Source organism: Kogia breviceps, chromosome 13 (genome assembly GCF_026419965.1).
Source record: "Kogia breviceps isolate mKogBre1 chromosome 13, mKogBre1 haplotype 1, whole genome shotgun sequence".
NCBI classification, from domain to species: Eukaryota; Metazoa; Chordata; class Mammalia; order Artiodactyla; family Physeteridae; genus Kogia; species Kogia breviceps.
In genome coordinates, this window is record NC_081322.1 from 61,237,834 (window position 1) to 61,262,718 (window position 24,885).

The window sequence follows — 24,885 nt, forward strand, 5'->3', positions numbered from 1 at the left end:
ATAGAATAATTTCTTAATTAAAAATATATATAGAAAAAATCGTGTACATTTATTTATGTGTGTGTGCATGCATTTTTTTAAAAATTAAAAGAAAGTAGCCAACGTTTTTAAATAGTGGAAATTTTGTGGTGGAATAATATGTATTCATGCCTATTTCTTTTTTTCCTTCCCTTTTTTTTTTTTTGGGGGGGGTTTGCGGGCCTCTCACTGTTGTGGCCTCTCCCGCTGCGGAGCACAGGCTGCAGACGCGCAGGCTCAGCGGCCATGGCTCATGGGCCCAGCCGCTCCACCGCATGTGGGATCTTCCCGGACCGGGGCACAAACCCGTGTCCCCTGCATTGGCAGGCGGACTCTCAACCGCTGCGCCACCAGGGAAGCCCCTTTCCTTCCCTTTTCAATAAACTTTTTATTTATAGAATGGTTTTAGATTTACTGAAAAGTTGCAAAGCTAGTACAGAGAGTTTCGACATACCACACACCCAGTTTCCCTGTCACTGACATCTTATATTAGTATAGTACATTTGTCACAACTAATGAACCAATGTTGGTACAGCCTTATTAACTAACGTCCAAACTTTATTCATACTTCCTTAGTTTTTTCCTGATGTCCTTTTTGTTTGTTGTTCTGGTATCCAACCCAGGAGTACCATGTTACATTTTGATGTCACGTCTCGTTAGGTTCCTCTTGGCTGAGTTTCTCAGACATTCTCAGACTTTCCTTGTTTTTGATGACCTGGACAGTTTTGAGGAGGACTGGTCATGTATATTTGTGGAATGTCTGATGTTTTCCTCATGCTGAGACGGGTATCATGTGCTTTTGGGAGACAGACCACAGAGGTTAAAGTGTCATTCTCAACATACCATATCAAGAATCTATGCTATTAATATGACTTAATCATCGATGATGTTAACTTTAATTACCTGGCTGAGGTAGTGTTTATCAGGATTCTCCACCTCAAAGATATTCTCTTTTGTGCCTTTCCGTTCTGTACTCTTTGGCAGGCAGTCACTGTGTTCAGCCCCTACTTAAAGAGGAGAGAGTTCTGTTTCACCTTGAGAGTGGGGTATCTACATAGATTGTTTGGAATTCGACTGTACTGGGGATTTGTCTACTCTTATTAATTTATTCAATCATTTATTTATATCAGTATTAACTCATTGATATTTATTTTACACTTTGGATTATAACCTAATAATATGTTCATATTTTTGCTCAAATTATTCCAGCTTTGGCCATTGGGAGTTCGCTCCTGTGTCCCTTTGACATACCCCCATCATTGTGTATATGTGTTTAGTACTCCCTTACTTTCTGGTGCTAGAAGATGAGTCTGAAAGTCTAAAACATCATCACACACGGTTACAATTTTTTGTTTTGTGATGAGAACTTTAAATTTCTACTCTCTTAACAACTTTCAAATATACACTACAGTATTAGTAATTATAGTCACGATACTGTATATTACATCTCCAGCACTTATCGCTTATTTATTTTATAACTGGGAGTTTATATCTTTTGACATACCCCATCATTGTGTGTGTGTGTGTGTGTGTGTGTGTGTGTGTGTGTGTTTGTGTGTGTGTCTGTATGTGAGTGTATGTGTGCCTTCCCTTATTTTCTGGGATAGGAGTTTTAGGCTCCTCTTGTCCTATTTTTTTCCCCCTAAATGTTTACTAACATTTTTTTTTTTTTTTTTTTTTTGCGGTATGCGGGCCTCTCACTGTTGTGGCCTCTCCCGCTGCGGAGCACAGGCTGCGGACGCGCAGGCTCAGCGGCCATGGCTCACGGGCCCAGCCGCTCTGCGGCATGTGGGATCTTCCCGGACCGGGGCACGAACCCATATCCCCTGCATCGGCAGGTGGACTCTCAACCACTGTGCCACCAGGGAAGCCCTCTACTTAACTTTTATACACTCATAATCTATCATGGAAATTAACTTTTTGTCATATGTTGGAAAGTTTTACCTTAGTTTCTCCCACCCCGATTTTTCTTGTGGTACGGGTTCTTTTTTTTTTGGAATTTTTACAGAAATTCCTAATTTTTATGAAATCAAATATATCAGCTTTTCCATTATAATTTTTGGATTTTGTGCCTTGCTTGTAAAGGTATTTATCACCCTAAAAATATAAAAATATTTGCCTATATTTTCTTCTAGTGATTTCATGTTAAACCTTTAAATATTTATTTCAGATGTTACTTTGTTGGCAAGAGATAGAAATCCAGTTTACTATATACTTTGCTCAAGATCTCTTTTCTCAATAGATTGCTTTTCTTAAAAAGCTAAGGTAATTCTGAAGATTAGATAAAGAGAGGCCACAAAAATGTATTTTTCAATACTAACAGTCCTGTTGAAGACAGAAGATGGTTAAATAAGCCATCAGACTAGGAACAGTGTTGATATTTAATAATTCTGTGATCCCTTGTGGGCATTACCCATTTGTGGATGTAAATAGAAATTCTAGGGGAAGGAGGCTATATCTGAGGAGTTACCCACCAGCTTTTTAAGAGGATCCTGCTCTGTGTTGAGGTGTTTGCTGTTACTGATCTTGTTGATTAGGTGCTTGCCTCTCAAGATTCAATGAGGGTGTGGGAGTCATGGAAGGAACTTGCCATCAAGGCAGAATCTCTGCTGAGACCATTACTTTAAACTACCAAATGGACTTTTATCCTTTGACTTTTAACTTCAGAGGGAAATGGTCTGTGAAAGCAGTCACTGCGATCTGGGAGAAGTGATTTGTTCACTCAAGCAGAAGTTATAAGTACTGGATGTTTTTTCCTTTGAAAATGTTTGGTACTTTGGGAAACAAAAATAAATGATCATGTTTTTCTTTTTATTGTATCTGTATGAGATGATGAATGTTAGCTGAGCCTGTTGTGATAATCATTTCACTATATATTTAAATCAAACCATCATACTGTATGCCTGAAACTTATACAGTGATATATGTTAATTATTTCTTAATAAAACTGGGGGGAAAAATGAACACTATAGGAAAGGAGAATTACTGGCCTAGATAAAGCAGTTCTCTGGAGGCCTTGCAGGGTCCCCAGGAAAAGTTCTGATATGGAGGATACGGTTCAGGTGAGTTTCTGACCCCCTTTCTGCTTCAACTGGGAAAGTAAGGCTTGCAGGCTCGTGTTTCAGGTACTTCTCATGACAGGCCTAATAGTTTATTCCAATGGCCTGTGTTCAGCAAGAAATCTTAATACATGTATATATTTGGGGTAATATTCCTTAAGAGAGGAGGGTACAGGATGTGGGATTAGGGGTGATCCAAATAAAGGTAAGATAAAAAAAGTAGATTCATAGATATTTTAGATTTATTAGGGAGAAGAGAAAATACCCAGTCCAACCCAATAAAGGGGCTATAGATAATGTGCTTTATTCAATATCACAAAGCTCCAGAAGTAACTCACATCTTAATTTGGATATAAAGGCATGAGAGTTATTGGTCTCTTTGAGATTAGGGCTACAGTTTTGCCAGACTTATATTTTTAATCAAAAATGGATAGAATTTTAATAATTTCCTTACAGTTTATGGTAAAGTTCTAACATTGTTTCTGTTTTCTTAAGCTAGAGTTCTAATTTGATATTCCATTTTAACCTGTTCTCCTAAAAAAATATTTTCCAATTATCATTACTAGCTCCCATGGGCTACTAATTTGAGCTTTCTTTGAGACTTTTCTTCAAACGCTTATTTTACCAGGATAATTCATTGAAAATTAGGGAAATGATGAAATGACTATTTGCTTGAATATTAAAAGTGCCGAAACCCTTCTCTGGACTGTTAGAGTTTAGACAAGACTCTCATAGTTTTATCTGCCTGAGAGACTGGTTCAACTAAGTGTGTACAGCACTGTGCTTATTCAAGATAATTGTTTTGAACTGCACTTTCTATTATCAGTGACTCCTAACAGATTTATACTGGATTGAGGGCATTATCTTCTCTATCTTTCATATATATAGTGTCATATCTGAATGGTAAAAAATATGTCTGCCATTATCTTTCTTTCTCACTTAGGAAAGGGTTAAAAGCTCAAGACCACTGAGTGACAGATGGGGGGAGCCTTTAAGAGCCAGTATTTAAAATAATAATAATATAAATATTACATTAAATATTTAAATATTAATTTAATGATATTTTGTACCTCATAAAACTGCTCTACTGCCTTCTAAGTTTATTTCTCCTCTTTTCTTTTTTTAAAAGGATATGAGAAAAAATAATACCAAAGAAGAGTGTGTAGTTTCGCAATGTGAATATGTTTCTTTTTACTCATGACTAGAATTCACTTTGGTAAAGTCCATTAAACTCAGCCTGCTGCTGATTTCCCCCATTCACTAAATATGAGAAGTAGTTTGTATCTTAAGAAATGTACCAGATTTCATGGCAATATTTCTGACCTAAATTGGAAGAAGTACTGTTGGAAATGATGGTATACATCCAGCAATTCTGTTAATCATTATTGTAAAAATAAAATGTGTCGATGATGAATACTTAGAAAGTCAACCAAAATTTCTGTGATACGTCTTTGAAGCTTGTTTTTGTGGACTCCTGTCTTAGCATCTCTCATTTTAAAGGTAATATTTTCCCTTTTATGTTTGTGGAAAATACCGTATCTGCAGAGCAGGGGTTCCTTCTACCCATAGAAGTAAGAGTCTCTCTGAGGGGGAGTGCTATGGCTTGTGATCTTAGCTTGCTTATAACTCATACAGAGGTCCTAGAAGTGCTTTAGCAGCTGGGCTTGCACAGGTAGTGACACGTTCTACCCCACATGTATGGATCTGTCCAGGGTCAAAGGAACCCACCGTGGTGTTCCTCTCCGTTATGTTGTCATTAGCCTCGTGATTGGTCCTTCTAGTTACTCGTATAAGCAGTGGTTTGATAAATGGCCTTGATCACCAAGACCCTGGATATTTTGGGGGTTTTGTTGTCATTCTTTGTGTGTGTGTGTGTGTATTATGGTTTAAGAAATTTCTAGTTATTGCTTGAAACTTCATAAAATGATTCCCCCATTACACTCTTATTTTAGCACCTCTTCTTCCCTGTGTCATTGTAATTTTCAACCTATGCTAGTCATAAGTTGGTATTGCGATGATTTCTGTGACTCCTAATTGAGACCGGTCAATGAGAGAATAAATATTACCATTATTTTCTTAATTGCCAATGCTGATGTAATTGTGAGGGTAAAGGACATTCAGCTTAATACAGTTGTCCTATGAGATATTTCCTGGAATAGTACTGGCTGGGACTAATATTTCTTAAATTGAAATTGAAGAGGTTGAGCATGGGCCAGAGAGGCAGAGATATAAAAGATATGTTTTTGGAAACTATCAGAAATCAGAAATTGAGATATGGTTTTGAAGTCATAATTTCATTTTATGAAGAAATTGTGCATGCTTATATACCTTATAAGCTATGTATTATATTATAAGTGAATTATCTTATGTATGTAATATGTTGTATGAAATTGGAACATCCTGTGGAGGACATAGGTATTGTGTACTTTATGGTGTATCCTCCATATATAAAGATATATACAAGCTGATCTCACTTTATCTACCTCAAGTTGTGAAGGTGGTCTCAAACTTGAAATTTCCCCAATGTTTTTGGCAGAAGCAAACATAAATCCTTTTTGGAGGAAAACACCATTATCCTCAGCTTCAAAAAATTCTGAAAATTTTTAACATCAATGAACAGAACACAGTTAAAAACAACTAAGCACACAAAGGAAAATGGCAACATGAGCAAAAACCAGAAGTGTCACACAGCAGAAGCAAACAAACAATGACTTCAGATGGTAGTGTTATCAGATACAGATTATAAAATTCTTGTCCTTTTTAAAGAAAATATGGAAGACATAATAGTGAATTAAATTAGAAGGATAATTTCTTGTGACTTTCTTTGTGATACATGCTAGATAATGTCTTCTGATCTATTTTTCAGCTTACAAATTCTATCTTCCACTACTCTACATCTCTTCTGATGTGAAGCCTAATCCCTTAATTAATTTTGTTCATTTTATTTCTAAAAATTTTATTGGTTCTTTAAAAAACTTTCTAGGTTTACTGATTTCTGATAGTATTATCCCTTTTACCTTTTATTTTGGACACTATTTGAAGAGATGACAATTTTCTAGAACTGACGAAAGACATCAGTCCTTAGATTCAAGTAGCTCATTGAATCATAAGCAGAATAAATAAAAGAAATATATGTCAAAAAGCAACAGAATAACATTGCAGAATACAAACGTAAAAATAAAAACCATTGAAGGTATAGGAGAAAAATGACAAATATTCTTCAAGTGTGACAGACTGACAGCTGAATTCTCATAGTATAATGAGATCTTCACTGTGCCAAAAGAAAACAGTTGCCAGACTGGAATTGTATACCCCTGCAGAAATACCTTTCAAGAATGAGAACAAAATAAAGACATGTATATACTAACAAACACTGACAGAATCTGCCGTGAGGGAAATTTTAAGTTTTAAAAGATTTCTTTATGCAGAAGGATTTCTTTATGCAGAAGGAAACTGATTCCAGATGTTTCCAGATGAAAAGTGTAAAGGAAAAAATGCATTAAAATGCATAAACTTGTAAATATTTGGGTAAACCTAAATGTACTTATAAAACAACGTCTTAGCGGTTTAAAAGTTAGAATAAAAGTAATATTAAAAGAGAATAGGGCTTCCCTGGTGACGCAGTGGTTGAGAGTCTGCCTAACGATGCAGGAGACACAGACAGGTTCGTGCTCCTGTCCGGGAAGATCCCACATGCCGTGGAGCGGCTGGGCCCGTGAGCCGTGGCCGCTGAGCCTGCGTGTCCGGAGCCTGTGCTCCACAGCGGGAGAGGCCACAACAGTGAGAGGCTCGCATACAGCAAAAAAAAAAAAAAAAAAGAGAGAGAGAGAATAAAGTCTAAAAAAGCTAAAACCTAAGTGTCCATATCAACAACTTAATAAAAGAAAACCCAGAAAATTAGACCTGGGATATGGAAGGAAAGAAAAAAATAAAGATAAGACCAGAAATCAGTAAAATAAAAAAGAGACTGACAGAGTAAAAAGCAGATTCTTTGAAAAGGTATGATACCCAATGGTGAGCCTGATTACGCAAAAAAAGAGAGAAGGCACAAATTACATCAGGAATAAAAAAAGGAACACAAATTCAGTGCTACAGACACTGAAAAAATAACAGTGATTATTGTAAATCACTTTATACCAATATATTTGAAACTGCAGATGAAGTGAAAAATTCCAAGAAAAACTGAGTCAAGAAAAATTAGAGAATCTAAGTAATTCTATAATCAATGAAGAGATAGATTGAACCAGAAGTCAATAAACTTCTTGCACAGACCTTTCTAGGCCCAGAGAGCTTCCACAGTTAGTTCTATCCTTCAAGGAAAAACTAACTCTGATCTTAAACTTCTTTATTGCTTATTGTGAAGTGAAGTTGGCATAGCCTTTCACTTGAAGATCTTTTTATTGTTAGTGTTCTGGTATTTTATAGTGATGTGAATAAGTATGAGCCTTTGATTTATTATTCTGGTTACTTGATATTAGTAGTATGAGCCTTTTGATTTCAAGATTTGTATGTAACTTCTTGAATCCTATTGAGAATACTATTTAGATGAGTTTGTTTTAAATGTTTTTCTCTCTTCTCCCTCTTTTTCCTTTGTGTTGATCTTAGACCTTTTCTTTTTGTTGATCTCATATTGTAGGCTTACCTCAAATGACTGACGAATCATGGTGGTTCATTGATATTTAAGAATGAGGGTTAGGTAGGTTAAATGGAGGCAGAATTTGTTGATTAGAGTTTGCTTAGAGCAAGTGGGCAGGGAGGACTTCCTGTTATGCTGAAGATCACTAAAATGCCAGAATGAGGTAAACTTTACTCTGGGTCAGTAGTATCCATGCTAGCCCCGTGGGTTCTCCAGTATACTGATTCTAAAAGTATATGGGTTCATTGTGGAAACTGGAAAATAAAGGTAAGTACCAAGAAGATAACAAGAATCACTGTGAGCCCATCAGCCAGAGATAAGACTATTTGTAAACTATGTATTATGTATAACATAAAATTAGCACCATATTGCCTATTCTGTTTTATAGTTTGCAGTTCATACTCAACAGTATCTTTCCCCAGGTCATTAAATATTCTTCTAAATCATAACCGTTAATGGCTGTATAATACTCATATTATATACATAGTCCATATTTTCTTTAGCCATTTTCCTATTATTAGACATTGTATGTACGTCTATTTTTTGTTATAAATAGTACTGCATGTATATATTTGTATCTAAATATTTGTACATAATTTTTTTGGCTTAGGATAAAGTGTAGGAAGTGTAGTTTTTGAGAAGTATATATATACTTTCAGGTGTTTGTTTCAGACTTTTTCTAGAGATTTTTATATGCACAGTGCTTGGATCAATCCACAGCTAATCTTTGTTAAGTGTGCAGATATGAATCTGTAGTAATCTCTAATACACAAATTGGTGTTTACATGGATCTCTTTTTCAGTGGCATGGGTTGGAGAGCTGCTGTATAGGTATAACTAAAGTTACCAGTACAGCCATTCCCTGCAAAATAATAATTTGCTTTTCTTCTCTATTACACCTTTTTGACATATTTTCTTTACCAGTGTATGGTCTTCAACCACTGTTAAACAGATTACTGCAGAATTAACACCCCCCCCTCAAGAAAAAGGGAAATATTAGTACACTAGTTTATGGCATTTCTTTTAACAGCAAATAAGAAAGAATGCCCTGAAGTTTGATTAAACATTGAAAAGGTTATATTGTTCCTGTGGAAGAATCTGTAACGTCTCAGTGCTCTAAGTGAGTTGGATATTCCTAGTAGAAACTGTCATTTATGGAGTACCTCAGCGCCCCAGTCACCAATCGGGGTACTTTCTGTAAATTATGTCCAAGGCGTGTGCCAATTTCTTGAGGTGTGTATTATCACCACTTCATAGATAAAAAATAATGTTTAGCCAAGGATATGAAACATTTCTAAGTCACATAGTTGGTGATTGTCTATAAGTCACAAGAAGGTAAGCTCCATGAAACCACTGAAATGTTTTTGTTTCCTGGTGTATACCCAGCACGAGACTCTTCTTAACACGTAGTAGCCTCTCAGGAAATATTTGTTGAATGCTGAAAAAAAGTGAATGAACAGAGGTGGGATTTGAACCCTCACCATTTTGAAACGGAACCCCTTTCTGCCAGGTAGATGTCAACTTCTTCAGCGTGTTCAGGTTTCACTGAGAGGTTGAGTGTGAGGTTTGCCCCAAGTGATGTGCTTGTCCAGTGTGTAGTATCTCCTTCCCCCATTTTCTTTTGACCAGTTATATAAATTGCTTCACATAAAATTTCACTGCCATTTGGGAGAATCTGCAGTTAAGTCAAATGTAACTAAAATGATACTGAGTATATAAGAGTCCAAGCAAAAGTTAGAACCTTGTCTTTAAAAAACTTCTCAATACACTCAAGCAGTTGTTCTAACTTCTACACTGAACTTTGGAACGCTTCAAATTTCTTCAAAAACAAGACATTATCTTTGAGCATGATATCCCTCTGAGCCTCCGGTGGGAGTTTCTTGGCACTGGGCTTATTGCATTAGGATCTAATCCTCATCCTCTAGGAAAGGAAATCCCTTGAAGACTCCAGCAACATGTAGGTCTGAGTTCCCACAGAGTCGTTTCCAGAAAGCATGCTGCTTGAGTAAAAGGTCAGATGACTGACTGATAGGCAATGTGGTCATCTAATTCATCTTCAAACTAGAGAGGCATCTGGCACATTTGAATACCAAATCCATCAATTGTCCATTTCCTAAAAAAATGCTTTTCGCCTATATTTATTATAGGCACCCTTTTATAAAGGCACTTAACAAACTGATTGACTTTGTCAACTCAGATGAAGAAAAGGGGGAGATTTATAGTTTTCCCCCAAATTGTTTAATTAAATCAGTTTACTGATTTTTCAGGTCAACAGTTATTTTGAATGTCTATGCGCTAGGCACTCTGTTAGACCTAGAAAATACAGAGATGAGTCAATAAATCCACGCCTCCCTGGAGCTCACAGTGCAGTCAAAGACAGGCGGATAAACAAATCTCCCAGAGCATGGGCTGCACTAATTGGAAAGACCCAGAGGAGGACAGAGCATCTCCTGAGAGAAGACAGGCAGGCGAGTGACTTATGGCCCAGCCTTTCACAGTGTCACCAAAGGATCTTTCTAGAATTTATAAATCCAAGTCATGTCACTTTCATGTTTAAATCTGCAGCAGCTCCACACTGACTGCCCCAAAGGCCACAGCCACCTTTCAGCCACTCCCGTGTCCCTCCCTCCTGCCCCACTCTCTTTACAATCTGACCGCTTAAGTCCTAATCTTGCCCATGTCGCTTATCAACTGTGTGATCCTTGGCAAGTTGCGAAACTCTCTGCAGCTAAGTTTCCTGAAACTGGGTAAATACAGTAATCTGTGTCACAGTGTTATTGTGAGGATTAAATGATTTGATAGGAAACTCTTAGAAAAGTGCCTAGCACATAGTAAGTACTACAGAAGGGATGGTTGCTATTGTTCTGTAGAAGTGATGGCTACTACTGTACTCACTGTTATTCTCTCTTTCCCAGACTGGTGTTATTTTCTATACTTCCCTGGCTTTGCACAAAGCACCATTGCATAGATTTGTTACTGAATTAGACACCAGGCCCCTCTCTTGGGGCCCTAGCTGAACTGAGGCCCCCTGGCTGGATCAGGGAGTTCTTTCCCACTCAGGTTCACGCTGCCAATAACGAAACTGAGTTTGGTGAAAGCAAGACAGGCTTTTATTCAATGGCCAGAGAATGGAGAAGGGGAGCTCATGCTCTAAAGGCACCATCTCCTCCAAGGGAGGGAAGTAAGGGAATCTTAAGGGTCAGGAGACAAGGTCATCAGGGCACTAGGAAAGGGGTGGAGATTTCCAGGGGCAGTCCGGGCATGCGCGGTCTTCCACACTCCTTTGCACACGGCACCAGTTGTGCAAGCAGAGTACTCCTCCAGGTTTCGTCTGCACAGATGCGGTCCTGTGGTCAGGTCAGGGCTGGGTTCCGAGCAGTTGACCACTGTGTATCTCTCAAAGCACGTATCTCTCCCAGTACAGCTGCAAACCGTCGGCCCAACACCGGGTACTTTTGAAACAAACACAGAGTTAAATCAGGGCAAGTGTCCTTCAGCTCTCAGGGGTTGATCTGGAAACACAGAGATAAATCAAGTCAAGGAAACTGGTCACCACTAGCCTACTTTGTCTGCCATCTTGGATCTAGCTGGTTCAGTCTGGTTTTGCCATGGGCCTTTGTGGCATCTTGTTGATAAAACACAGCAAGTCTGTACAGTTAAAAAATAGTTTCTGTACCTATGCATGGGTGCATGGGTGACACATTGTCACTCTGTAGTTTAATTCTTAGGTTACTTCTCACTGTCTCATGTCTTTATCATCAACAAATTCTAGAGTTGTTGCCCTGAGTAGATTATCAGCTCAGTTTAGGGATTTCACCACAAATTCTTTTTGTTTTAATTTTGTACTTCTCCACAGAATCGAAATCCAGTGCATTTTGCAGGCACTCAAACATTTGTTTATTGATTGAAGGGGAAATTCCTTTTTTCCCACCTCTCTCTTTGTGAAGCCTTTTGTAACCATTCTCTCCTTTTCTTCTCTCCAGTGTGCTGGTAGCATGTTAACATTTTTTACATATTTCAACTGTAGCTCTTGTCCATTCCACTGTAATCATTCATTGTAATGTCCACATGCTTTCTCTGTCAGGGGAGGAATTGCTTTCATTTGCATCTCTGGCCTTTAGCAAAGGCCAGTAGACACATATTTGTATGAATACTTGATAAAGAAAGAATAATACTCATTATGTTAACGCCACTGTATTTGAGGGAATTTGAGAGAAAAAAAAATGAGTGATTTCTTTATATCTGTTTTGGTTCACTAAATGTCCAAGAAATGATTCAGGGACTCTAACTAAACAAGCAGGAAACTCCAAATAAATATTGTTCTAACATAGAGGCAAAACATTCCAACAACTTTACTTTTACTTATATGTCTCCAAGCTGCATGTTTTCTAAGATAAAATATTTTGTCTATAGCTTCTAAGAAAATATCAAAACTTGAAAACTACCTAAATTGTTATAGAGGTATGAAAGGATGGTGGATTTTGACATTGTTGGATTAAACTACTTTGAGAAGAAAATTCAAATTGAATTAGATTTCACAGCTGTGATAATCGTTGGAGAGAAATTTCCTACTAAAAACTATTCTGATTGGGTGTTGTGTAACAAAGTAGTAGGTAATTTAAATTTCATGTTTTACAGAGGTAAAATGATTGTTTCTGTGGTCATACTTTAGTTTCAGTTTCATGCTATGCATTATCTAAAAGGTAAATCTAAATACCATCTTTTAGTAACAAAGAGGTGATTAAAAACATCAGCATGCCTCTTCTGTAGCTTAACAAGAGGGCAAAGATTTTCATATATCATGTATGCCTTAAATGCATGGTTGCAATTTAAATGCTTGCTTACCACTAAATCTTTTCATAGTTTTCTTCAAGATGAGACTTACTTGTAGCAGAACTGTTCACAAGTTTTGTTTTATATTTACTTAGACCAGTAAGGTTATTGGTAATACATCTTCATGACTGAATTTCTTCAGCAGTGAGGGAATATGTATTATAAGTCAATAAATATGAGAATATAAATAACTTCTCTTATCATGATTTTCATTCATTGTCAAAAGGTTAACTCCTATTACTAGTAAAAGTAGTAGAACTGTTTCGTCTTCTTACTTCCAGCAAGTACCTTATGCCAATTTCAGGTTTCTACTTTTGGGTTCACCTCCACTCCAAACCGTCCCACTTCTGAGAACTCAGACTGTGAAATTCTCCTCAGAGTCCATAGTTTCTGTTCTTCCTTCCTCACTCCCTCCCTCATTCCCACTCCTTCATCCGCTCGATCCTTCACTTCTCACAGTTCTCCATCCAAATACCCATGTTCACATGGTCCTAACCCTCCCGCTGTTCAGCTGTTGCAGTCACACCTTGACTCTCTTGTTCCCTTTTCTGTTTCCCCTCCCTTCCTATCTCCCCATGCCATGTTATCTTTTTATCCCACTCCCCCACTCCTACTCCTGGAATTCCAGGCCTCTGGGTCTTATTACAAACAATTCATGATCTCAGTTAAGCTGGGCCTCCAGATCTGGAGGGTGTGTTCACACTTCCATTATTGACGCCATCTCTGTTGTCCCTACTGATTTGCCGCCATCCTTCACGTGGGGTCTCCTAAGCCCCCTTCATCACTTCAGAGCCCCCACCTTGGCTTCCCCACTCCCCACAGATGCTTCTTACTCCCAGAGAAGGATTGAAGGGCTGCTTCCAACTTCCTATGGCTACCCCTCTGCCTTTTTTGGTTTTTGTATCTTTAAGCCTTCTTTTCACCCACCTATCTCTGAGGCTAATCCCCTGAGAGTATTTTATTATATGATTAACCTGACTGTTTAAACCAGTTTCTTATAATGAACTTAGGTTGTTTCTGGTTTTTTGTTTCTTTTTTTCAAATACAAACAGTTCTGAATTAACCATCCTTGGATATATATATTATTATGTTATATACTGTATTACTGCCCACTTGTGAGAGTACAGGCAGTGCCAGCTTTGTGTGGTTCTCTGACATGTACAATTTCAGTTCCCACAGTTTAATTAAATAACACCAGTCTCCCAACAACATGGTTCAAATTTCAGTAAACTAAGATTTATTGACTGTGAGTAATTGCATCAGGTACAATCTTTGCTACTAGCTTTTTCAGTCCACAAAATACTATGCAAATAGCAGATGCATATCATGGTCAGTGACCAATGTCACTTCTTTTAAAGTGTGTCAGTTATTGGTTACTATGCATCTGTTGGTCAGTTCAGCACAGACAGAAAAACAAGTACTTGTGTTGCTTTTTTATCCTCCAGTGGTAGACCTACATCACATTTTATAGACATGAATAATTGAAAGAGGGAATTGGCTGATAAAGTGCAGTTAAAAAAAGAAAAGTGATAATGCTGGAAATAAAATTCAGATCAAATGTAGATGGGGTTACGGAAGAGATAGCTGACGGTGGTAGGCTAACACCGCGGCTGTTCAATAGACTCTAGATGTACAGCGAAAGGAACTTAGCGACAGCGAATTTATTGACAGGAGAAGCATGGTTGTGATGAAAAGGATGAAGGTGTCCCAGAGGAAGAGACAGTGATACAAAGAGTCATATTAATGGAATTTTGGGAGATATTTCATGATATTAAAAGTACAAAGGTTAAAACGTTGGAACCAAAAAAAAAAAAAAAAAAAAAACGTTGGAACCTTATCTAAACTTAGAAAGGAATGTGACAATTTGCCAAGACATATAAAAGATTCTCACTCTGTATTGTGAGAAGTAGATAAAGTACTGTTCAAGCTATTCTTGATAGGTTTATTACAAAGAAATAAAACTTTAATTTTCCATGGTTTAAATTACAGGATACTAAATACAGATTCGTTTTACTATTTTTTCATTTCCCTATATATTTATAATTGACAGTGAGAGAGTTTTTGCTGTTTTTGATAGATCCTTTAGAATTACTCTTCCATAAGTTTGTGTTAGTTTACACCACCATTTAAAGACTTAGGAGAATCCATTAGTACTCTTATGACCTTGTTCTATTTGCCATTCTTTACTTATTTGTTCAAGCTCTTCTTCTGATGGCTCTTTATTTTAATGGACATATATACATTTAGGTTTTTGATTTCCTAAAAAAACAACCTGACCTAGACCCTGTTGTATTTTAGACCCACTGTACTTTCCCTCTTCTTTCCTTTACCTTCGTTTTCTTTTGAAATGAGTTAGACCTGCTTCCTCAGTTTGCCATTCACTTCCTCTTTAGTTCTGCAGTCCCTTGACAGTAGGCATGCTGAGGACAGAGGTCATGTCTCTTTTATTACTGAGTACCCAGTACCTAGACTACAGATGAGCATACAGTCAATACTCAGTATGTTTTATTTGAGGGAATGAGTTCAGAAAACATTAAAAAAGCCTCTACCCACCACCCACCCTGTCCCATTCACCCATCCCTCCCGTCTTTAGTATCTCTTCATCTTGGCTTTTGGGAAATGCCATGCCACCTTTCCATACTGTGTCCATTCCCCTTTTTCATATTCTTGGTTCCAGCCAAAGTAGGCTGCTCATCATTCATCTGCCACCTCCCATATGCCTTCCTTCCTGCAAGCCTTTCCTTATACTGACTTTGCTCTGCTCTGCCTCTCTTCCCTTCCATCAGCTCTGCCTGGCAATGTCATGCCATCATTTCCCCTCTTCAGAGTCCAGCCCAGAGGCTTCCTCTATGAAATCTTTTCTGATCTCTTTCTCACCGGCCACCCCAGCCTTTCTTCTTTAAACAGCTATAGAACTCTGCAACTAGAGTCTACCAAATATGAGCCATTTGTGCTGTTGCTCTTGCCTTTTCCCAAAAAGTAGAAGCTCCCTGGGATCTCTTATTCTTTCCTTCAATGCGTAATATAGTCTTTACACATAGTTGGCGCTCAGTGCATATTTTATTGAACTTTCCTGAAATGTGACATTCCAGAGAGCTGCCAAGGGAACTCCATTCCACTGAAAAATTATTGACTATTTTGTAGATTATTCTCCTTTTTTTCCCTCTAACTCACAAATAAACTTCTGTCATTGTTCTTGGGAGTTATATGGTGTAAGCAATTACACCATATTAACCAAATGATCTAGTTAAAGTCAAATGTCAAAGTCCAGAATAGTGGTGAATGAGAAAGTTGCAAAATGTTGGAGCTGGAAAGATTTTTAGGGATCCAAGGAGTCCAGCCCTTTAATTTTATAAGTGAGTAAATTGATGTCTGGAATGTTAAAGTGACCTGCTCCAAATCTCAACACAACCAGTGGTGACATTTGGGTTCGGGATGTAGGCATCCGACCCTGTCTGTTGCTCATTCCATAAGCTGTCACAGTGAATATGAGAATAGTGTTTAGGTTTGTGTAATTAAACTGTTAAAAGAGGCATCTGATGTTCTCATATTGCCTTTTATGGATTAACAAGTAGAAAATTGTTAGGTTTTCTTTTCTCCCTACCTTAATTATTATAAATTTCTGGACTGGATTCATGTACATCAACTGGGAAATTTCTGGCAACATTAACCTAGGAAGGCATAGATTTGTTTGCTAATATTTAAGCAAACTTTTTGTTGAAGTATGACATACATACAGAAAAGGACCTGAAGCAAAAATGTGCAGTTTGAATTTTTCCAACGTGCACACATCATGTGACCAGCACCAGATTAGGAAACAGAGCAGCACCAACAAGTTGAGAAGTATTTAAAGAAATAAAACATTTGAAGAAATAAAAGGGCTTTGAAACGACATCATTTTTTTTTTTTTCTCTCCACAGGTATTGTCAGTCTGTGTGTTAACGACAATCCTTGGTTGTATATTTGGGTTGAAACCAAGCTGTGCCAAAGAAGGTAATTAGTACAGTAATTTGTGTGTGTGTGTGTGTGTGTGTGTGTGTGTGTGTGTGTGTGTGTGTGTAGGGGTACTAGTCAGCCTTTTTCAAAATGTGATTGAGATAAGCGTTATGTCCTAATCCCTTGAGTACTCCATAGACAGTGCAAATTTGATGCTGGTTTGAGCCTTTTTCTTGAAGCTCTTTTATTATTTTAGCCATATACTATTTTATTTACTTGCAGAACTTCATCCCAAAACGATGAAGAGGGGCTATGACCAAAAAACCAACCAACCAACCAACCAAACAGAAAAACCTCAAAACAACAAAAAATACAGAACAAAGACACAAACAAGCAGCTGGCTGACAGGTTCTGGTGCTGTGCTCCTTGAGCCTCTCCCCCTGACTTTCTCCAGTGACTCCCAAATACTTTTTCTCCCTAAGGAGTTAGCCCTGGAAGTTACTAGGTAACCAGTTAGCATCCCTGGGCAACCAGAAACTTATCCTTACATGCTTGTAAGTCTTTTAAAATTGCAGACATTTCAAAGCAACAGTGATATTTTTAAGCTTATATATATATATATATATATATATTTTATTGAGTGCAGAAATCTAGCCAACACTGACAAGATTACTATGAATAATAAAACTATGAATCACAGTACGCTGTAGCAGTCATTATTTTGGCTCTGAGGTAGTCTTTAATTTTTCCCCATTAAAATCATTGATGGTCTTCCTAGGGAATTTGGTTTTGAAAATTGAACAAATCCTTCTGTTCAACTATTCTGTAATTGTAATATTAGTCATTTAAAAAATTTTAGTGATTGTTAACCTGTCATTTATTGTTGAAATGAATGAAATGTAATTTAATATATTTAATCAGCAACTATTCAGAGCAAACTGTCAATGTTTAATAAAATTTAAAAAGCTATAGACTTTAGTGTTCACCTATGTAGCCTTTAGACACAAAGTAATTCCCCTTGAGTTTAGTTTGGCATATAAAAATAAAACCGAATGATTGAAGACAGCAATTTTAATCTAAACTCAACATGGAACGCATATTATTTTTTAAATGACTAGGAACATATTAGTGACCTCCAAGTAATAGCTATTATTATAATAGCTTTTCCCCCTTGGATCAGGAAAGTTAATATTTTTGACCCTAAAAATTATTATTGTCATTTCATGTCCTTAAAATTGCCTAGTTTCCCGGCGTTAAATGAGAGTTAAACTCTGTGGCAGTGTCTTCTTGGGTCAGGAGACCATTGCAGTCAAGAGCAAGGATTATTCATTTTTTTTCTTTTGGACTTCCATTATTCTATAAGTGGATTTTTTTTCTTACCATCCTGATTTTTTAGTAATCCAATAAAAACGTAGCTTATTCTAGGTAATTAGTAAAGAGTTACAATTTAAAATTGTTTTTAATGAAAAGTATTTTCCATCTATGTCTGCCATTTATCCATTTAACAAAAAACTTAGTAGTACCAGCTATAGTCAAGGCTCTTGCTAGGCACCAGGGATACAGTGTACTGGGTTAACATCCAGGTGTGGTCTTTGTTCTTAAGAAGTTTGTGCTCTAGGGTGAGACTGGGATATTAACCAAAATGATCTAGTTACAAATGGAAGTAAGTGACTGAGATGAAGGGTAAGGTTTTATACAAACGTAAGAAAAGGAAAAAGGACCTAGACTGGGAGTTTGGGAAAGTTTCTCAAAGGGAGCAGGCTGGATCTGAAGGTGCAATGGATGTTTTAGGTGATGGTGGGAGATGGGTCCCACAGAACATGTTCTGTACAAACACATTACTTCTCCTTTACAGCAGACTGAGAATGATGTAAGTCAGGTATTCTCTGTCTTTCTGAAATATTCATAGATTATCACTTTTTAGAGAACTCTGCATAAAATCTTCAGAACAAGCTCTTCTTATTTTTCTTTTCTTTATTATTCAAAAGTATTTAAGTTTTATTACCCCCAGTAGGGTTTATAATATGTAAAAGAAAAAAGTCATCTCTTTTTCCTATGGCAAGAGATAAAATTGCAAACTCTATAAGGTTACTGCCTTCTGTTTGTGTCACTTTCTACATGTATTTGTGAAAAGATTCTTGGTTAACTTTATTGCCCACCCCATCTGTGTTTTCTAAAACAATATTTGAACCTGACTATAACTAACTTAGGTGTATTAATTGATGTTTGCTTTGTAATTATATAATGATTAGAAACATCTAACTCCTTCAATATTTTCAGTTAAAAGTTGCAAAGGTCGCTGTTTTGAGAGAACATTTGGGAACTGTCGCTGTGATGTTGCCTGTGTTGACCTTGGAAACTGCTGTCTAGATTACCAGGAGACGTGTATAGAACCAGGTAAAAATACGCAGGGGAAAAGATGGAGTCATGGGCCTTGGTAAAAGAGCAAAGAAAAGTTCTGCATCTTTTAGGTATGTGATTTACCTAACCCATTTGAGATTTAAAAAAATTTGGCCTTTATATTTTCTGAGAGAAAAAACATTTACATATTTTGCTGTGTTTAAAGTTTTATGGATAGCAAAACTGCCTGTTTTTAATGTATGCTGACAGCCTATGTAGTCTAATTTGCATTTCACCTAAGTTCAAAAAAAGGCTGCTTAAAATTATGAATATTTCTATGGGCTTATTAAAGCAAGAGTTCTTAAGATGTCCACTTAAACTTCAAAGTAAAACTATCAGACTATGGAAATTTTCTGTTTGATTTGGTCTTCTCCACGTATGACATGGAATAACATTTAAATGAGAGCAAGCCAGGTTTAGATTAAATTTTGAGAACTCTGACTGGTGGAAGAAGCCAAGACGGACATGGGAGTTGTATAATAAGAATTATGTTTGTTAACGTTTTAAAATGATGAGATTCTGGCTTTTTAGTGAATAATAATTACTGCCTACATATTTTCTCTTAGTTCAGATTGACCACTGTGGTCGCAGGTTCTGTGACTGACTAAGGGTTAGAAAATGGTCCATTGTCTCTTCATGGATCATGTTCCAGAGACATTTCTGTATTCACTTTGGACATGTTGAATTTGGACCATGAAATGTATTATGTTGATATTTGTTTCTAGAACGGATATGGACTTGCAGCAAATTCAGGTGTGGTGAGAAAAGGTTGTCCCGAAGCCTCTGCTCCTGTTCGGATGACTGCAAGGACAAGGGCGACTGCTGCATCAACCATGGCTCCGTGTGCCAAGGTCAGGAGGTCATGCCCTCGCCGGGTTCAGATGCAGGCTTACATCTTCCTAGGGCCTAGTGGGGTTTAGCACAGAGTATTTTTTACATTAGAAGTCATAGTTATTGACCAACCGTAGTGGCTGAAAAAATATATATTTTTTTTTTTTAATTTTTTTTTTTTTTTAACATCTTTATTGGAGTATAATTGTTTTACAATATGAAAAAATATTTTAAAAACATTGTATTAAGGAAAATTTCAAACATATTTACCTGAATAGAGAGAATACGTGATGAAGCTTGCGTCACCCAGCTTAATAATTACCATTATCGAACACGGCCAATGTTGTTTTATCTGTAGTCACTCCCTCTCCTGCTACAGCCCCCTCATGTTATTTTGATATTCACTGCATATTTAATGCTGTACTTGTGGAAAGATCACTTTTGCGGTCCTGGCTGACTATATAACAGGTTCCTTTATAGTAAGTGAGGACGATGTCTGCTGTGCATTGAGAGAGTGGATGTGAAGTTAGTGCATAAGATTCTGTGTAAACTGATGTTATTATGATGACTCATCTAGGTGTTACAGGGTTCCTTGAAATTCTCTGACAGAACCTGGCTCTGTATGAGAGGAACTAAGACATCAAGGATTTAATACCAGAAGATTTTGTTGGGTGGATAGAAGGAGGGTTGTAAATTTTGGCTGAAAATATTAACAATTTGAAAATGGAAAAGGTGCCTTCCAAGTTCTCCCAAATACAGTAGTATGTTTTAGTCTTGCAATTATACATTCATTTTTAATGCCTGATATCAGTTAACTTTTATTTTGAAACAGAATAACTCCCTTTATTTGTTTTGTTTCCCTAGAATCACCTCCCATATTATCTATGTATCTGTTAACATATTTTGTTTTTGGAATCTGTCCTAATGTGTCTCACAGACATCACAATCAGTATTTCTGTTGAGTGTGTTTAACTCATTGTACTTCTTGAAAATGTTTTAGGTGAGAAAAGTTGGGCAGAAGAAACATGTGAGAGCATTAATGATCCACAGTGTCCAGCAGGGTAAGGTCATATTCTGAGATACTCATTTTTTTTAGGAGTACCATTTTTTAATCTTTCCAAATAAAAATAATAATTATTCATTGGTTCAGTAAATATTATTTTTAGTTAAGCCTTCTTTTGGCACTGGTGGTATAGAGATGATTATGGCATGACTCCTCACTCTGGAAGGTAGTGGAAAAAAGAGAGGTCATAAATATTTAGTACTCATGAGTGTTGGGTGAAAGTATTTGTGTTTTCCTTCTTAGGAAGGAAGGATCTTTACATTCATTTGAAGTTTTTCAAGTTGAACTTATAGCAAATTACAACTTCTTTTTATTTCTTTTTGTGTTTTGGTTCATTTATATATTTTGGGGATAACATGTCTTTGAGAAGATGTTACATAATTTTTATAATTTATACTTGTTATTTTTGTATTTAGAGTGTTTTTACAATACCTTATGTTGACAAGGTCATCAAAAAGATTTGTGTGGAATTCAGAAGGTGGAAATTTGGTGACAGTATTAAACATAATTATCTTTGCTCCACTTGAACAAAGATATATGAATTCAAATTCATATAATTTGAATTATCAATCTTCAGAAATATATTTTTATGTCTTTAAAATAATGATTTTTCCAGACTGTTAAACATTTTAAAGCTGTATTTTAGCTTACTTATATATATAATTTATTTTTGTTTTTTAAATATGTATTTTTGTTTTCTGTTGGATGGAAGAGTTCTTTTCTGTTTAAAACAACAGTAATAACAGCAGCAAAAACTAAACCCAAAAAATTCCAACAGAAGAGACTTTTTTCAAAGAGGACTTCTCATATATCCTAAGATGTCTGTTAAGTCCAAGGTATATTGGAAATTTTACACTTAATGAATTTTGAATCTTCCTTTTCCTTCTAAATATTGACTATTATTTTCCAATTGTAATGTTGACTCTGTTAGTGGAAAATATATGTCCTCCTTTCTTTACAAGAAGACCGTAATTTAGGACACATTTTATTATACTGGAAATTATTATACCCGTATATTTACCTGGAGGCCCAGCAAACTGTTTTTATGTTTTCTGTTGATTGAATAGAAATAATTTTATATAGACATGGACCATTAAGACTGTTTTCAGCTGATTCTGCAGAGTCTCCCAACAGAACTATGGTACAAATACTAGCTAGTGGAAATTATACACAAATTTCCTCCTTTTTCCATTTGTGTTTGGGTATGAGAGCAAGCTGGGGAGGCAGTAGAGTTGGAAAAGGCAAGGTAAGGTAAATCTTTGTGCTCAGATTTTTAAATTACTGAGTAAACTTTCAGTGGAAAGTTTTTTCATGGTTATCCAATGATGTACGACTTTCCTACTGTCTATCAGATGTCATTAGAAGCTGCAAAATTTCTGAACCATGCCTGTTTTGGTGTAGCAATGGTTTTCCATAGTTATTCTCTTTTATTGAGTATATCATTATACATGTTTTTTTGCTTCCCTCTTTGGATTTCCACACCACACATGTAAATCTGTGTGTGTGTGTGTATGTGTACCTTCATTGTTTGTTCATTTCTAGCTTTGGATCATTTCTTTGTTGTTTATATATTTAAATGTAGTAAATACCTCACCAACTTCTCTATTAAATATTAATATCTTTTAAATATGATAAACTTAGAAGCTAAGTATTGTATATAATTTATGTGATATGAGATACTATCTATTAGGTTCAAGTAGAGACAATATCAGAAAATGCTTTTACAGGAAGAAAATAGTGGAAACAAGAACATAATTTAGAATATGATGTTTGTTAACATTTATTCTCTTGCAAATTGGGAAAATATTATTACATTTTAGTTGCTTTTGGTCTAGCTTTTGGAATAGCAGGAATCATAAATGATGGTCTCTGTATGGTGGCTCAAAATAGTATGAGTGCTTAATCTGTACTAGTTGATGATTTATATAATAAAATATAAAAACATATATATGAATATAGGTGCTTACAAAATATTCTTTATGAGGATGTTTGTTGAGCTTGTTAGTTTACGTTAGATTACATACCAACCTCAGTGGAAAATCTTCACTGGATCTGTGTCTTCTTTCTTCTTCTTTAAACAATGTTTTTCTCTTTCTTTCTCATTATCCAGGTTTGAAATGCCTCCTACCCTCTTATTTTCTTTGGATGGTTTCAGGGCAGAATATTTACACACTTGGGGTGGACTTCTTCCTGTTATTAGCAAGCTGAGTGAGTAACTTCAGAGTTTACTATTGGAGTGCCACAGTTTCAGTGAGGTAGACTAAGGAGGGAGTCTTTTTTTTTTGAAAAATACTGGCAGAATCTGTTTTACTAAACTCCTCTATTGCAAAAGAGTTAAACCTAATGATAAGGAACTAGTATTTAATATTGTAATTGTTCTGAAAGTGCCTTTTAAATAATTCTGAGATAATAGTAGTTATTTTAGGATTTTTATCCCTTGGTGATAGATGGAGATATAAGGATGAGGTAAGATATACTTTTTTTTCTTAGACTTTTGGATTCCTTTTATGGACAAATTATTTATATATTTATCTAATATGTATTACATCTTAAAATAGCATTTCAAAAACTGAAGGTATTTCTGCTATGTTTCTAGTAGTGTAGATATAGAATATTTTTTATTTATCTTATAGTATCGTGTAGCATCCTTCCAACTTCTTTATCTCAATAAAGCCTTAATTGAATGATTATTGTATAAGTTACTAATGCAATAGTAGAATAGTCTTTTCTTAGTATTAATGCCAAAGTTTTAAATCACATTAACCACCAGTAATATGGGCATCACTTGTATCATCATTGTTACTGAAAAAAGAAAAAATTAAATATGGGTATAAAAACTGTAGAACATTGCTTGTTATCAGTGATCAGTATTTAAGTAGCCACAGTGTAATGCTGGACTGAACTAGAAGTAAGTAAATACACTGTTTTGATGTTCTTCTGGAGTTCTGAAACATTATTTACTAGACTTGAGTATATGAGGTTGGTTTAAACATCTAAGTCACTCTCAGTAAATACATAGGTACGTTTATTGTACTTCTTTTGTGACAAGCCAAAATAATATTTGGAGAACTTTAAAAAATTTTCAGTTTTTAATTTCTCCTGGGAAGAAAATAGTTTTTTTTTTTTTCCCAAAATGTTGCTTTGTAATTCACCCTGCATTTTTATATGGTTGTAAATCCCTTCTGGGTTCATTTTTTAGTACTATTTAGAAGTCTGTGATACCAAAGCTAAATGAGGGAAACAGATTGTTAGTTGTATTTAATAACAATATTTAATTTTTTTACCTTGTAGAAACCTGTGGAACATATGCTAAAAACATGAGACCAGTATATCCAACAAAAACTTTCCCCAATCACTACAGCATTGTCACCGTAAGCTCTGCATTTCAACTTTTATATGTTCACAGAAGTGAGATGTAAATGTAACATTTTTCAAGAGAATGAGTAGATTTCAGATCAGAAAAAAATAACTTCTTTTTCATTGTGTAGTGAAGCAAGGAAACCTAGGTTCTGGTCTTAGCTTTTCTACTAACTAGTTGTGGTCTTGGGCAGGTCACTTTACCTTCTGGGTCTCCATTTCCCATCTGTGAAAAAAGGTGACTGAAGACTCCAAGAAATGCTTTCTTGGTTCCCTTTCAATTTAAGAGTCTATGATTCTTGGGTCCTGTTTTTTCTGATTCGTTTTTATCTTACTTTATTTGAGCCCCCAGACTGTTTGCACTCACATGTTCTCAGCTGTCTTTCCAATCATCTTGATGTATGAGTTCTAAGCAAGCCACCTTGCCTGACTTTAGGTAGGATTACAGCTCTATTTTTGTTTCACTCAAAGTTTGAAGATTTAATTTGAATCCAGAAAAAAAAAAGTAGAATTCATTAGGCCTTAGGGTTGAAGCCAGAGAGTTAATAATACTTTAGCTTGTGTTGGTACAAGCTATTCTTGGACCCAACCAAAAAGGAGTTTGTTCTGCAGAAATGTTTCACTGAGCAATGCAAAAGGACAACACAGTACTTTTTTTCAAAATTACGCTGCTTCTTTCTATAGAACTTCATCCATATCATCCCTAATTTATTTTCTCCTATTACATAAATTAAAACACAAATACTCCATAAA

General features: G+C 36.1%; 1 protein-coding gene across 1 annotated transcript in view; it reads left to right on the plus strand.

Annotated features, from left to right (window-relative positions):
• The window catches only part of ENPP1 (ectonucleotide pyrophosphatase/phosphodiesterase 1), a 63,296-nt gene that overhangs the window by 14,914 nt on the left and 23,497 nt on the right, over positions 1–24,885 (plus strand). The window contains exons 2-7 of the mRNA XM_059083082.2: positions 16,466–16,538; positions 18,762–18,878; positions 19,607–19,732; positions 20,713–20,773; positions 22,886–22,983; positions 24,067–24,146. Coding sequence (XP_058939065.1) covers positions 16,466–16,538; positions 18,762–18,878; positions 19,607–19,732; positions 20,713–20,773; positions 22,886–22,983; positions 24,067–24,146 — 555 coding nt within the window. The remainder of the gene's footprint in view (positions 1–16,465; positions 16,539–18,761; positions 18,879–19,606; positions 19,733–20,712; positions 20,774–22,885; positions 22,984–24,066; positions 24,147–24,885) is intronic.